This window comes from Syngnathus scovelli, chromosome 17 (genome assembly GCF_024217435.2).
Source record: "Syngnathus scovelli strain Florida chromosome 17, RoL_Ssco_1.2, whole genome shotgun sequence".
NCBI lineage: Eukaryota > Metazoa > Chordata > Actinopteri > Syngnathiformes > Syngnathidae > Syngnathus > Syngnathus scovelli.
In genome coordinates, this window is record NC_090863.1 from 3,036,428 (window position 1) to 3,052,058 (window position 15,631).

The 15,631-nt window shown below is 46.4% G+C and overlaps 1 protein-coding gene across 2 annotated transcripts; it reads right to left on the reverse strand.

Moving 5' to 3' along the window:
- Window positions 1–491: 491 nt before the first annotated feature.
- st6galnac3 (ST6 (alpha-N-acetyl-neuraminyl-2,3-beta-galactosyl-1,3)-N-acetylgalactosaminide alpha-2,6-sialyltransferase 3) lies at window positions 492–15,129 on the reverse strand. 2 transcript variants are annotated; one of them, XM_049746802.1, is made up of 5 exons: window positions 14,928–15,129; window positions 12,488–12,682; window positions 10,045–10,454; window positions 3,243–3,350; window positions 492–3,131 (listed from the first exon to the last, which is right to left on the reverse strand). In XM_049746802.1, exons 1-5 carry the CDS (start codon window positions 14,943–14,945, stop codon window positions 2,942–2,944), a joined length of 921 nt encoding a protein of 306 aa, XP_049602759.1. In that variant the 5' UTR covers window positions 14,946–15,129; the 3' UTR covers window positions 492–2,941. The 2 variants fall into 2 exon arrangements, with proteins under 2 accessions (XP_049602759.1, XP_049602760.1); XM_049746803.1 differs by lacking the exons at window positions 12,488–12,682; window positions 14,928–15,129 and adding an exon at window positions 12,290–12,432.
- Between the last annotated feature and the right edge of the window lie 502 nt (window positions 15,130–15,631).

The window sequence follows — 15,631 nt, forward strand, 5'->3', positions numbered from 1 at the left end:
GAATACGGCTGGTAAGATTATTGGTGCTTCGCTCCCCTCCCTGAAGGACATTTACACCTCCCATCTCGCCCGCAAGGCAACCTCGATTGCCAGAGATGTGAGTCACCCGGCTCACTCTTTGTTTGACCTTCTGCCCTCTGGGAAGAGGTACAGGAGCCTGCGCTCCCGCACCACCAGACTCACCAACAGCTTCTTTCTCCAGGCTGTTAGGGCCCTGAACTCGCTACCCCCTTCTGCGTAGCGTGCGGCACTGTTGCGCTATTTTCGGGAATGTCTGCTGTACGCGCACTTGCTCCTTTTTTTTCTGCTCCTCTTATCTATTTATTTATTGTTGTGTTATTTATTCATTATTTATTCAGCACGCTTTTGTTATACTTGTTTACTTGTTTGTCTGTTGTGAGCCATGTCTTGTCACCGTGGGATAGGGGGGAATGAAATTTCGGTTTCTTTGTGTGTCTTTGGCATGTGGAGAAATTGACAATAAAGCTGACTTTGACTTTTAGGTTCTTTTAATGGCAACAAAACAACAAAATACATTCTTCAATTAGAAAACAAAAAGTCAAATGTTTACAATATGTCACTAACAGTTACAAAGCAAATGACACAATTGAAGCTTTTATTCTGATGAATGAAAAACAATGTTGCACTTTGATGCTAATCTAGCACCAGTAAAAATGACACAGTCATGTGTTACATTCAAACGCACACACACACACACACACACACACACACACGCAAGGACGTGTATACAAGGACACTTGACCTGAAACAAAAAAAGTGATCACATTAAAAACAAAACGTTTGTGTTCTACCCTCAAAATTTCAGTTTGATGCAGTGCAAAATCCACAAAATCAAAAACCACTCTTTAATGATTTGCATCATCGTAAAGGCAGAAGATTTCATTTTGGATTTCATTATTGTTGCAGGTGAAGCAAATGGAGTGGCCAACCAGACGCAAACAACAGCAACCTAAAAACGGTAGCAGCGACATCTCCTCAAATTAAGTCAGTCACATGTAAACTGATCTGAGAGCTGCCAGATGACTGCACAATCACAGTGTGTGTCTGTTCCCAACCTTTGAGGTAAACATGCATGATGACATCATCAAATTCCTCCCACGCTAGAATTGGAAAGAAAAAAAAAAGGGGGGGAGAGTAAATAAATGCTTGTTGCCATTCACAGTGCCAGGAGAAATCTAACCGGTGACCCCTGCCCATTTTGCTACAACAGCAATATCTGCTTCAAAGATAAACGGCGACAAACATCAGGCCTTTTACAAGATCTCTGCTCCAAAGTAAGTGGCAAAGGTAAAGGTCTCATATGTACCTTTTGAGACAGCTGAATGTCGCTACATGCCGAGAACATGTGTGAAGGGTGAAAAGGAGATCCGGGTCAACTGTAACAGATGCCTGTTTTGTTTGTCCCCGCTAAATTGGCATATTTCAACAATCGGTGGCCAGGTTATTGACTCAATTTCAGACTGGGAAAGGCGGTACTGGTATATTACAATTTATAACATGTGAAAGTACCGTTTCAAGCCAAGGGACAAAAGACTTGTGGCGCAGATCCATGTTAAAAGTCCACTTAGAAGCCAAAAAGACATCACATCAATCAATACTGCAAATTGACGTCTCCCCATATTCCAAGATGACATTCAATACTGCAATATGTGGCAATTTTCCACATTCAGGAGACAGACTGTTTATGTGCTGCTGTTTTGGTTAGCAACAGTGGACTCAGTGGTTAACTAACTTTATCGGATGCAAATAATGCACTCTGCCAATGAGGTATGGCCACTTTTTAAAAACGCGATATAGAAATAAAAGGATCACTATCAGCGTGCTACAATAAAATCGATTGACGACGAGCCTGAAGGATATTTAAGCCTCATGAATCTTTGTCCTGAGCACAACCTGCTGGGGGCACTGGCAAGACAAGAAGGTGGGCGACATGATAAACGAGTGTGATCACATCAAAGTCCAACTGCGTGGAATAAATTATGAGTAAACACATGCACTGAAAATAAATCAATAAAACGAAAGGCAGCGTGAGAATTCATACAGGAAACAGCGACGCATTTGCCTTGGGTTGCGCCTTAGTCACTGCAGACATTCCACTCCCAATCGTGCCTTGACTCAATGGAAAAATTGGCAGCTAACCGTTTAAAGGGCAGTTTCTGCCTTTAGTTTTGATTTTTGTGAAAAGAGGCAAACTAACCATGCTCCAGACAGTTTGACTACAAAAGAAGTGCTTTGAAGGCTTTGTGAGTCAGAGCAAACACTCCATTTTGACCAGACAGAGCAGAGCGTTGGTTCCGCCATCAGGATTCGCTTAAGTTTGCACTCTGCAAAAGCTGCTCACTGGCAAACGGACAGTTTCTTCCTTCAGTTTAGTCCTTGTTAAAAAGTTCATAGTATTTGCTGGACTACTGCATGATTTGCTCTGCAAAAGAAAAATACTGCACTCAAAGGCTGAGGAAGGTTTGGAGTGGCAACATATTTTTGCCTCAACCTTCACAAGTGTCTCATTCTGAACCCGCCAGACTGTGCCTTCTGTGACATCCACAAAACGGACTTTCTTCAGCTTTATTTTCCTGTTGTTAAAACAATTGATGCACAACTTGCACTGCAAACTAAAAAAAAGTGCTAACGCCCTCACTCCAATGCTTTGTGAGGGTTTGGAGTGCCCATGTCGCTCGCTGCCTTTACTTGTGGCCCAATGGGATGGCGCCATCAATTCTGAAGTCGCCTTACCGTGACCACGACTCGCCACGGCTTCCCACGACATCTTTATACCACCAACTAACAGTTTCTTTCCTTCGGGTCGTCACTTTAAAAAAAGTCTCGGCCGGACCACTGCATGACGTCAATGACAAGAAGCGTCCGGTGTCCGCCAACCAAGCAAAAAGCCAATGAAGTGCAGAATAAGCCTTTTTGAGCGTCACGACAGCTGCCAGGGTGGATTGAAGAACTTGATGGCGTGGTTTTTGGCCCACTTGGCGAACACACTTTTCTCTGTGACAAAGCGGTGCCCTCCGTACGGGGCACTCTCGTGCAACAAGTACTCGGCGCACTCGTCCCGGCTGCCGGCCTCGTAGTAGTGGTAAGGGACTTTGCGGTAGCCTTCGGTCCTGCGGAACGGACAAAGAACTTTCCTCATGCATGCATCTTGTGTCTTAAGGATTGTCCTCACTGCTGAAATGTAATGGATCTATTTTGTCACGCAGGCGGAGGAGTCTTACTTGCAGTAGGTGTCGTTGATCATGCCGTAGACGTGGATCTCTTTGCACATGTCCATGGCGAGGATGAGCGTGAACCAGCCTGTGCTGAGGTACGACCCTGACTGGATCCTGTTAACACAAACAAGCACACACAAATTGTAAGAAGAGCTGCTGCAGGCTAGCTACATTTATTTGTTTTTTATTACAAGAACGACACAGCGCCGCTTTTCATTTTTAATGATGCGAATAAGCAACGCTGCCACGTCAGCTCGCTCAAGCGTTTCTTCATTCTGACCGGAGGGCAATAAGAAGCCATTGTAGACCCAGTGAAGGCTGCCGCTGCTGCTCCTTTTTATTGCTTTCTTAACAAAGGCCACTAACGAGCTACTTATGATGCCACAAGGCGTTTGAAGAACTTGTGAATACTTGGCAAATTTGTCGGCTATCTGAATATTATCCGACCCAATATCTCGATCAGCATCGGCCTAAAAAAAAAAAAAAAAATATCCCTATTAGTCGGTCCCTAAATATGGTCATGGTATTTGACAAAATAACGTCTTGTGTCATTAGGTTGAATTGAAAGTATGGCTCATTTTGGTAACATTTTCTTTCTTCATTAACGTTACGTAATCATACAAGGTCATATTGACAAAGGAAGCACAAACGTGAAAGCGTGCATCTTGACCTGTAATTTGAAGTTATGACATGAAGCGATTTGCTGCACAATGCTTTTTGATCTCGTTACATGTGGAATTGTGGGGATTGGTGACAATTGATATTTTGTCATATTGACAAAAGAACGGAAAGGCCATCACCATGGCCATCACCAAGGCCATCACCAGCGATGACCTTTAATGCGAGGTGTATGACTCAATGCAGTTTGTCCATAACTCATTTTTTACCTCGTTACACGTGACCTTTAACCTTAGATGAGTTCCTTAAGGTCAAGTTGAATCATGACCAAAAACAAAACAGATGAGCACCTCTCTTCCTGCTAAGTATGATTGCATTTCTTTGTATTTGCTGTGTTTGACGTCATCTGATGGCGCCGCGGATGGCTGCCACGGTGAGTCGCTCTCTGTTTCTTTGTCTTATTTTGTGTGTTTTCTGTGTCTTCTGCTGTCCATCCCGGATCACTTTTACTAGAGAAGCACTGTTAAACATCGGTCAGTCTTCTTCTGGTATTTTCTCTCCTGTTCTCTCTGATTCAGACTGTTTGTCGGAGATTTTAGCCGGAGCGGCGGTGCTATACAAGCTAGCGCGACGGCGGCGACGCGGAAAATGAGCGGGAGCCCTCGTAAAGCTGAGGCAGAGAGGGTTCCGTTCTGCCCTACCATCAATTCATCTGGCGAATGTCCGCTCCCTGGCGAACAAGATGGACGAACTGCTGCTCCTCACTTCAAGGAACACGGACTTCAGCAGATCCGCCGCGCTGTGTTTTGTTGAAACGTGGCTTAGCGAACGAACCCCCCACCACGCCATGGAGTTAGCTGGGTTTCGGCTAACACGTGCAGATCGCAGCGCGGAGCTCTCCGGAAAATCAAAGGGAGGTGGTCTCTGTTTCTACATTAATGAACGTTGGTGTACCGATGTCATGGTGTTGAAAGAGTTTTGCAGCCCTCTCCTAGAAACACTTTTCATAAACTGCCGGCCGTTCTATTCACCACGGGAGTTCTCCTCGATCGTCATGGCGGCTGTTTACATCCCACCACACGCACGTGCGAGTGAAGCCACGCAGATGCTGGCTGACCAGGTGACAGACATGGAGAAACTTCTACCAAATTCACTAATCATTGTTCTGGGTGATCTTAACAGGGCGAACCTCGCACACGAACTCCCCAGATACAGACAGCACATAACGTGTCCCACCAGAGGGGCACAGACACTGGACCACTGCTACACCGTAATTAAGGATGCATACCACTCTGTGGCTCGTGCAGCTTTAGGACTGTCGGACCACTGTCTAGTTCATCTGATCCCTGCCTACAGACAGAAACTAAAAACTTCTAAGCCTGTGGTGAGGACTGTCAGGAAGTGGACAGTGGAGTCAAGGCAGGACCTCCAAGCCTGCTTTGACTGCACCGATTGGAGTGTTTTTGAAGCTGCAAATTCAGACTTGCATGAACTCACTGACACTGTCACATCATACATCAGTTTTTGTGAGGATCTGTGTGTACAGACTAAGACCTTCTGCACATACAACGACAAACCTTGGTTTACACCGAACCTTAGGAGGCTGCGCAAAGTCAAGGAGGAGGCCTACAGGAGCGGCGACTGGGACCTGTTCAAGCAGACCAGAAACACACTGAATCGAGAGGTCAGGAAAGCCAGGAGGTGTTACGGGGAGAGCCTAGAGAGACACCTCTCTGCCAATCCTGATCCTTCAACAGTGTGGAAAGGCCTGCAGAGCATCACGGGCTTCAAGAAACGAACCGTCCTGTGGAGAGCCCAAGGCTCGCTGACCAGCTAAACAGGTTCTACTGCAGGTTTGATCGGTCCTCCCACACAACGGGACCTCCTGCAGCACAATCCAAACAATCCACATACTCACCTCCCCCCACAACTGCTCTGTCCACACCTCCATCACCGTGGTCACCGACTCTCTCTCTTGCAGAGGCCGCGCCCGCACTCCAGATTCGCGAGGAGGAAGTGCGCCAGATGTTCCGGAGACAAAAGATCAGGAAGGCACCGGGCCCAGACGGCGTGTCACCTTCCTGCTTGAAAGTCTGCGCTGAGCAGCTGGTGCCCACCTTTGCACGGATCTTCAACCATTCCCTGGAGCTGTGTGAGGTGCCCTTGTGCTTCAAGAGCTCCACCATCGTTCCAGTGGCCAAGAAGCCCGCCATCACAGGTCTGAATGACTATAGACCTGTTGCACTGACATCTGTGGTCATGAAATCTTTCGAGAGGTTAGTACTGAACCACCTGAAGGATGTCACGGGCCCCCTGCTGGACCCCCTCCAGTTTGCCTACCGGGCAAACAGGTCGGTGGATGATGCGGTCAACATGGAACTGCACTACATCCTGCAACACCTGGACACCCCAGGAAAGTACGCCAGGATCCTGTTTGTGGACTTCAGCTCGGCGTTCAACACCATCGCTCCTGACATCCTCCAACAGAATCTCATCCAGCTCGCGGTGCCTGCCTCCACCTGTCAGTGGACCACCAGCTTCCTGACCAACAGGAGACAGCGTGTGAGGCTGGGGAGCATCACATCTGACACCCTGACCACCAACACTGGAGCCCCTCAGGGATGCGTCCTCTCCCCACTGCTCTTCTCCCTCTACACCACATATGTCAGAGTCAAGGCCCGCGGGCCACATCCGGCCCGCGAGAAGGTTTTTTACGGCCCCTGGGATGCTCTTGATTTATTATTAGAACCGGCCCGCAGACCGCAGCAAGCCGGCAGCCCGCAGATCTTTTACACGCACCAATACTACATTTCCCACAATGCAACGGTGACGCACCGAGCAGTACGCTGCTTCATTTCAGTGTTTATTATTAGCAGTCAGCATAACTGTAAAATTAACTTTCAAAAATGGCAAAAAGGAAGGTGGACACTGAGAACTGGGGGTTTCAAACAAGTGGGAGTCGGAGTATATCTTCACGGAGGTAGCTGGAAAACCTGTGTCTTCTGTGTGGAGAAAGTGTGGCGGTACTGAAAGAGTATAATCTGAGACGACATTATGAAACGAAAGACGCGGATTATTTTTTTCTTTGAAGTAAATTTAGCCCACTTTTGCTAAAATAGAAAGTTTAAAAGTTAAAGTTTAATATTTGTTTTCACTGCATGTTACTTCTCCTTGAGGTAAGTGTTTTTGATTAATAGATTGTTTGCACTTTATTTTATTGTATTTCAATCCAATTATATTTTAAAAATATTTCAGTTGAGTGGATGAAAGAAAATTGCTATTATTTTTTTCTTTGAAGTAAATTTAGACCACTTTTGCTAAAATATAAAATATAGGTTACTGATGGTGCCTTAAACAATACAGGTTTCTTTCATTTAATGTTCATGTTGTTAGGCTACGGATTTTAGTTATTGATCTGACTCCAAATTGCGATCAACACTTAACACATGAGTTGCTATGTCCCAATCCACACACTGGCGCACCTAACAATTTTGCAAGTTTGTTCCGTCAAAGAGAAGACCAGTAGATAAATCAGACCAAATTTACCAATTATTTAATTTACCAAAATCTGATCATATTGGAATATATTTGTTAGGTTTTCAGTAGGTTCAATTAGGTTCACTAGACTATATGCGTCATTTAAAAAAATTTCAATGAACATTCGATCAGTCCGGCCCTTGGCTTGTAGCATTTTTTTTTATTTGGCCCTCCGTCCATTTGACTTTGACACCCCTGCTCTACACCAACGATTTCTCCGAAATTGACTCTTCCGTGAAGCTCCTGAAGTATGCAGACGACACCACTCTCATCGGACTGATCCAGAACGGTGATGAGACTGCGTACAGACAGGAGGTGGAGCGGCTGGTCCACTGGTGCAGCCAAAACCACCTGGACCTGAACCCGCTCAAGACCGTGGAGATGACAGTGGACTTCAGGCGAGGCCCTTCACCACTTTCACCCCTCACTATCCGCAGTAATACTATTCTCTCATCAGACACCTTCAAGTTCCTGGGAACCACAATCTCTCGGGACCTGAAATGGACCGGCCACATAGACTCTGTCCGGAAGAAGGCCCAGCAGAGGCTGTACTTCCTGAGACAGCTCAAGAAGTTCAACCTGCCGCGGGAGCTGCTGAAGACCTTCTACACTGCCATCATCCAGTCTGTCCTCTGCACCTCCATCACTGTCTGGTTTGGATCGGCCTCCAAACAAGACAAGCACAGACTGCAACGGACAATAAGGACTGCAGAAAAGATCATTGGAATCAACCTCCCATCTATCCAAAACTTGTACCTGTCCAGGACCAGGAAACGTGCAAGTAACATCTCAACAGACCCTTCGCACCCAGGTTGCAGCCTGTTTGAACTACTCCCCTCCGGACGCCGTTATAGAGCTCTGTACACTAAAACCAGCAGACACAGAGACAGCTTCTTCCCCCAGGCTGTCGCTCTGATGAACTCACACCACTCTTAGAGTCTCAGAGTCATTACTGTGCAATAACATCCCGCTTTCCACACCTTTTTTGTCTACACTGTTTGTACTATGTGTCCTCTCTGCATCCATTGCAGCCTGGTCATCCCAGAAGAGGGACCCTCCCATCTGTGGTCTCTTCTCAAGGTTTCTCATTTCCCCTAGCTGGAGTTTTGAGTTTTCCCTTGCCCTCTTGGGAGTTTAAGATCAGTTTAAGATCAGGGGGTGTTATAATATCTATGAATATCTTTTGTTCTTCACATGTCCTGAGTGTTGTTGTTAGTCACCTAAATGTTGAACAGAGGCTGTGATTTACCGAAGTCAAATTCCTTGTTTGGCACGCTCAAACATGGCGAATAAAAAACTCTTGAATCTTGAATCTTGACCTTGCTGTGACCTACATCTTGAAGTTCAAATCTCTGAAAGATGAAAAGAAATATTTGTGGGAAATATCAAGTATTTAGTTGCATACTGGGAAACATAACACCCTGGAGAGTACACAATGTAATGCAGCAGCCCACACGCTCAAAATGTAACCTCCGACGCAAGCTGTCAGCAGCCACACTTTTCCGTCACACTGACAAAGCGGAACGGAATATTCCCACGGTTGTTATACTGTGAATGTCTGGATGTTGGGTTTCTGAAGGACAAACTGACACTCCAAAAGCTAGCTAGCTGGCTGGCTGGCCGGCCGGCTGGCTGGCTGGCCGGCTGGCTGGCATCCTTTCAATGCCGCTTTATTAACGCTGATGTCACGCCTGTGTAATCAGGCTGGATAATCGGCTGCGAGCGGCCTAAGTTGGCACTCAGTCGCACGGAAACATTGGCCTTTGAAATGAAGAGAATCCCTTTCACAGCTGAGCTGTGTTGCACTCAGAGATGGTGTTCGTTCTTTTTTAGAACCGACGTCTTGTAATTGTGTAGACATCTTATAACCGAGGACATGTTCAATGTTCTTCACCCCATTGCTTTTTTTCCACTCGGATTGGGCCACTTATTATTGCCGCTACAATTTAGTATCCTTCGGAAAGCGTGAAAAATGACAAAAGTTAAACGACACCCCCTGTTTGAAAGCGCCAACAGACAAACGCATAATATGGACAGCGATACTGTCACCTAGTGGTGTAAGCGCAATTATTATATATCATTAATTGTGTCGAGATCATAATGAAAGAATTCATTGGTATTTTTTGAATTGCAGAAGCACCATGCTGGCCCCTGCACAATCCAATCAAACAGTATCTTAATGATTGTGTTGTAACAAACGCAGGCTAACACGGCGTCAATGCGCTCTTAGCATCTAATGAATACTCTGGTGTGACAGCGTGATTTAGGTGAGGTGGCTTATCTGCCGGCGCCGTGGACCGATAGCATCCGACAGGAAGCCGCTCCGCTCGGCGGGTGGGTGGCGCCGATAAACCATGTGTGCGCCGCTTGCGGATTATAGCCCATGACCCGCTTTGCCAGATGGAGAACAGAACAGGAAGTCTCCTCAACCAGCATGTGCTTTGTAGCAGTGGTTTTTGTTGTTAAGAGTGAACTTTCAGTGTCGATAGTCATTATGTTGATATTAGTGATATTTCCATGCAGAAAACAGAGTTGTTCTATCCTTTTGCTGCGTCCAATAGACCTAATCATTGCATGATTGAAAAGCCCTCCCCACCACCTTTAATTTGCGATATGACTCGATGGCATTTGCGCTCAATGATTTTGGACTCACCTGTCCTTGCCCGTCTCCTTCTTGAAGATCATGTCGCAATAATTCATCCTGTCATCGGTTGTGGCGTAGATGCGTGCGTGCGGGTAGTTGTCGGCCGCCTTCCGCAACATGTTGTACACCACTCCCTTGCCGTCGGTGCGCATGTTGCGCAGTGGGCCCCACACCACGTAGAGCGTCTGGTTGTTTTGGCCAAAGAAGTGCTGCGGCCTCTGCAGCAGCAGCGGCACGCTGGTGTGCGACACCACCCGCAGCGTGGTGCGCTGGCCCACGTCGCGCTCAAAGCCCCGCGTGGGCGCGTTGTTCATGCGCCAGATGCACGGCGAGCGGTCGATGAGCGCCCCGGCGGCCTGGCCCAGCATCTGGCCCGAGCTAGACACCACGCTGCACAGCTCGCACTTGAGCTTCAAGGGCTGTCGTGGGAAACGGGACGAGATTGGCGTTTAGTGAACAAAAACACTTTGATGTGGCTCACATCATCCTACCGACACGCCACCTTTAATAGGAGCGCAATGACAATATTATAGGGATGTTTTTGGCCCTATGAAGGATCCCATCAAATATATGGATGCCATCATAACTCATAAAGGTTTTAAGAGCGGTGCATAAAAATCCCCGTCAGCGACTACGTTAATTGAATGGGCACCGGAAGTTTACGACGCAGAACGCAGAGTTGCGCAACCGTCGTCGTTAAGTGGCTGTAGAACATTATAGCTAGGAATCGGCGAGCTACGCTTTCACACGCCGCCTACGAGGAGCCCTGAAGCCAGCCAGGGAACGTTACACTTTATAGTCGCCGAAAAAAGATGGCGCTGAAAGTTCATTGCTTAACCATTGCGGATTATTCAATGTTTTGATATTACAATTGTTTCGCCAGTTCTTCCTAAATTGGTTGATTCAAATCTATTTGTTTTTTGAGCTATTTATTTATTTGTAACTTTTTGATATCTTCATTTAGCTTGAGGGTGATTTCAGCAAGAGATTTTAAAGTCATCATAACCTGACCCATTTGTCCATTTGAAAAGTCAAATGTGGCCCTGGAGCACAAGCATTTCATTTACAAGCCCCTGTTGTAAATAAATCCAACTTTAGCATCCCACTGCAGGCATCTTTTGTAATCCTCACAATCCTGCCACATTCTTTAAAAAGCGGAGCGTGGACATTTGAGAAAATGCAGCGTTCATTTCGCTCAATAGCCTTCACATCGCCGTTGATTAAAATGCGCAAGGCGGTGGCGTTCATTAACGGGTCATGATTATTACATTAGCGCAATTGTCCCCGGCGGACGCCTCGGCTGTGTCATTCTCCTTGAAAGACTTGCTGTGCTTGTCTTTAGATGCATGAGTAAAGTCCTCTAAAGCACCAATAATTCACCGATGCTCCGTATTTTGTCTTACTGCCAAATCTTTTCCTATGAATGAAAACACAGAAAGTAGCAACCTACCAAAATAAAAGCATAAAAGCCTCATATTAATATATAGAAAACCCAAATCAAAGTGTTTTGTTCTCAAAACGTTGGTTAGAACCAGTTGTGGATGCGAGTCCTATCACGGTAACAAAAACAGGAAACGCAATCTAAAGTCAAACACGTTGACTTGATTGGCAGCAACCGGATTCCTTCCACTGATCACATTTTTGGTTGTAAACAAATAGGCGGGACGATGATATTTCACACCTGCAAGAATGGGTGGAAAGACAAACGCTGTCATGCATTAAACATGCGCGGGTGAGAAGTTTAGAACCCCTCTGGTGACACCGTGCTACGGATGCTAGGAGATTACCATCCGGATGAAATACGAGCACCTGTTAAAGTGTCGCTGAGGGAGGCAAACATTCACCCCCACGGATCGCCTGGACAGACGGGAAGGAAGAAAGGGAGGAAGGAAGGAAGGGAGTTCAGAGCGAGAGCTTTCAAAGCTCCACAATAATGCGCCTCAACGGTTTTCCCCTCTGCCTCCTCCTCTCCTCTCCTCTCCTCTCCTCTCCTCTCCTCTCCTCTCCTCTCCTCTCCTCTCCTCTCCTCTCCTCTCCTCGCCTCGCCTCGCCTCGCCTCGCCTCGCCTTGTAATGTGTGGGAATTAAGCCTCTTTGATATTTCAATTTCCATAAATTGCGTCGAGAGTATCCAGCAGCGAGCCTTTTGAAGGCAGCAGAATGGGATCACACAGCGTGGTACAAAAGCGACAAGCAAAGATCAAACAAGACATTTTCCGACTTCATGAATTCAGCCAATACTTGACGGAACGCACCTTTGGTATTGGCAGTCGTTGCGAGTACCCGATACGCCGAAATAAGGTTGTTTGAGTGTTAAAAATGATTTTGTCCCCAATTTGGGGATTTTCAACGGCCGTTACTTTGATATTTGAACTGGCCTGATCAGGCCAGCGTGTTAACAGCAGCATAAGGCTAATGTTTAAAGAAAAAGCAACAAAAAAAAAAACACTCACTTCCTGTTTGGGGATGCTGACGTATCCTGGATGAGGTTTGAAAGCCTGGTACGGTTGCTTGGATGGCGCCCAGTGGCTGCCAAATGCCTCGCCTAATGCGGGCTGCCACGGAAAGTAGGGCTTCTCGGCCAGGTGGACGGCCACCAGGAAGAGCGACACCGCCGCCACCAGTCCGGTGGCGATCACCGACTTTCTCTGTGGGCGAGAAAAGAGTCAAACAAGGATGTTTTCTCTTCAGGAGAGGAAGTGCAAGGAAGTGAAACAAGGAAGCTGGAAGGGGGAGGGAGCATAGATTGCAGAATGACTGTGTGTTTATTTCCCCACATTTAGCAGTCAGCCTTGTTCTAAGGGTGAAAATCAGCTTGTTTACTGGCACATGATTGGTTGAAAGGGGCTTCCAAACAGGCGCTTGCGTGGGCGAGCCGCTCTCCAGCTCTGTAAACAAGCGCTTCATTGGGAGCAGCTAATTGCGTTGGGAATTCAAATATATATTTTTAAATATTTATCTCAAGGCTGTTTTGCACTTTTAGGTCTCAGGTGGCACCCCCACCCGTACACCCGCCAAACAGCAGAGGAATTAAAAACACAGAGAAGGCTGTTTGTAGGCAATTTCCTGTCAGCTGTATTTTAATATCACAAACTCATTTTTGAATTAGGCTTGGTTCGGTCTGGGGCTGCTTTGGTTTATCCGGAACAGGCTTTGGAAACCATTAAAAAATACCCCCACCCAAATCAAGACAATGGATAATTGCACTTCTCTCCAACCCCAGCAGAGGGCCCAATTGCCTCACACTGTAGGATAGATTTGAAAAATGTGTCTATTTTATGACATAAGCGCAAAAATCCTTCAATTCAGGTCAAACGAGCACTAATCCGCTAGCGACGCTAAGGGGAGCTTAATGTGCCCTGAAAAACAAAGGTGACCAGCTCTGGAGGTGTGCGCGTGACCTTGTTGGGAGAAGCCATTAGGCTAATGCATACCTCACATCTAATGGAACATAATCCCCCAGAAGATAAAGCACTTATATTTCTTCCCCCCTTCTACTTTAGAAAACACTCACGCACACATGTTCATCATAATATTCATAATAACAACGTACAAGTGTATAAAAAAATCCAAAGACGACACAACCGTTTTTTGGGCTTGTCTATTACGCTAATGTTTTCCGCTCGTTGTGGCAAGTCCCACAAGAATAGCCAAAATTCACACCAGTACTTGTTTGGATGGGGAAAAGGGAGGCAGTTAATTCACTCAAGTAGCTTAAGTTTAACATGTTCACGTAGTGCAAACATTTGCGACGACACTAAAGCAGATAACGAGATTTTCTGGCTTTTTCAAGGGCGCTGAGAGCTCACTGCTGCTCAAAGTAAGCCAGAAGAAGTCGGGGAGAAAGTACAAGGCGGATTACAGCGCTTTGGAGCCGAAGAGGTGTCGATCCCACTCTGGATGTGACGGGATCAGGCCGGGCTTTGCCGGCTCGGACGTTTGGCCTCGCAATGAATCGCTTTGTCATTCAAGTGGTCTGCACAGAGCTTTTCACACAAGGTCGCCTGTTGATTGGTCAGGGCCGACCGAGCGAGCGACCGAGGCCTACATGTCACCAATGCAAATGAGATTTCCCACACTCTGGCATGACACCGCGTCGGCCATCTGGCGAGGATAAAATCTTCGAGACGAGGCGGTCTTCACTGAAAAAGGCCAAAATGACCCTAAAATGTCTGTTTCAAACCGAAACTTTCCATCTTTTGAAGATCAGGAAGAAAACACTAAACAAAGATCATATCGTAGAGCCACTATAACAGAAACAAAAATGACATGCCACTTTTTGGATTAAAACACTATCTGAGCTCACAAGACAATATCTAACAAGGTCCCTGTTTATGACATATTTTCACTTCAGATACTCCAAGTCCCACAATGCACTGCTATGGCTCACTACATTGGCCTTTGAGGGACAAACAAAAACATGTCATATTCTTCTGTAGGACATAACGCGCACCTGATAACACAGAACCCAAAATACAAGCGTAAACGTTCATATTCGTCAATTTAGCTCTAAACACCAAATGTTGCTGCCATCTGCCTATGATTAAAGTGATAACCGCTTATTCATGATGATGATGTCACGCGCACGCACGCACACCACATAATACGCAGAAACACCTGCATGCACACGTTTGACAGACAGCATGATAACAGGCCCACTTTCACGCTATATCGAATAGACCTACCCAAAAAAGGGGGGTCGCACCGAGCGGACCCCTGCAGAATGAGGACAGCCGTTGCCCGCATTGTGTATTGCCTTCATCGGCATGCACAACTTCATCACGCGTTGTTTTCGTTGCTACCGATGCAAAAAAAAATAAAACACACAAATAACACCCCTCATCCCCGCCCCCAACCTTTTGCCCGTCCGTCTCCCTCCATTCAATCGCTCACCTTCCAAATCCAGGCCATCTTTATTTCCACGATGCTCTTTGAACGCTTGTCAGCAGCACCGCGACGCCATGAAAGGTCCCCCACGACATTGGGTGCAGGAGAAAAAAAGGCTAAAAACCAGCTCGAGGCTCCGTACCGTTATTCGTCTCCTCTGCGGCCCTTTTTTTCTTCCATCCCTCCTCCATAATAGAGCTGCTGCGAGAAGTTATTTGCGATCCTATTGGTCCACACGCGTAAAAAGCCCCGCCCACTCATCCTCCTGTTCGCCTCTTGTCTGAGCGCAAGTCACGTGGTTGGTGTCCGCTTCCTGTCTGTGAGGGTTGGGATCAGATTCAGAACCCTAACAGGAATTTGAAACCTTAATTTTTAACCTTATTCTTGGCCTGAAATGATCATTTTGAAAGCCACTGTCTTGAAATACTAAACCTGGATTGAAACGCTAACTTTGTCCTGAATCCTAGTCATTGCTTGAAATTCTCATCGTAATCTTGACTTCATATCCTAATTTGAAATTTATAATAGTAAACTTCACCACTAATTTGAAACCATAATTTGAAGCCCTACCCCACCTTGCTGGCCACTTTGATGTTTTGTACTCGGATGCAATCAAAACTTGCTACTTGAAGTTTGAGCATAGACTGGCTACTTTATTATAATAATGTATTAAATTGCTCTACTGTGGCAAAGACAACAAGAGTGATGGC

Coding starts and splice junctions, on each gene's coding strand:
- st6galnac3 (XM_049746802.1), bottom strand. Junction 10,455..12,487: donor TCAGCATCCCCAAACAGGAA/GTGAGTGTTTTT, acceptor TTCCCACGACAG/CCCTTGAAGCTCAAGTGCGA. Junction 3,132..3,242: donor ATCAACGACACCTACTGCAA/GTAAGACTCCTC, acceptor TCCGTTCCGCAG/GACCGAAGGCTACCGCAAAG.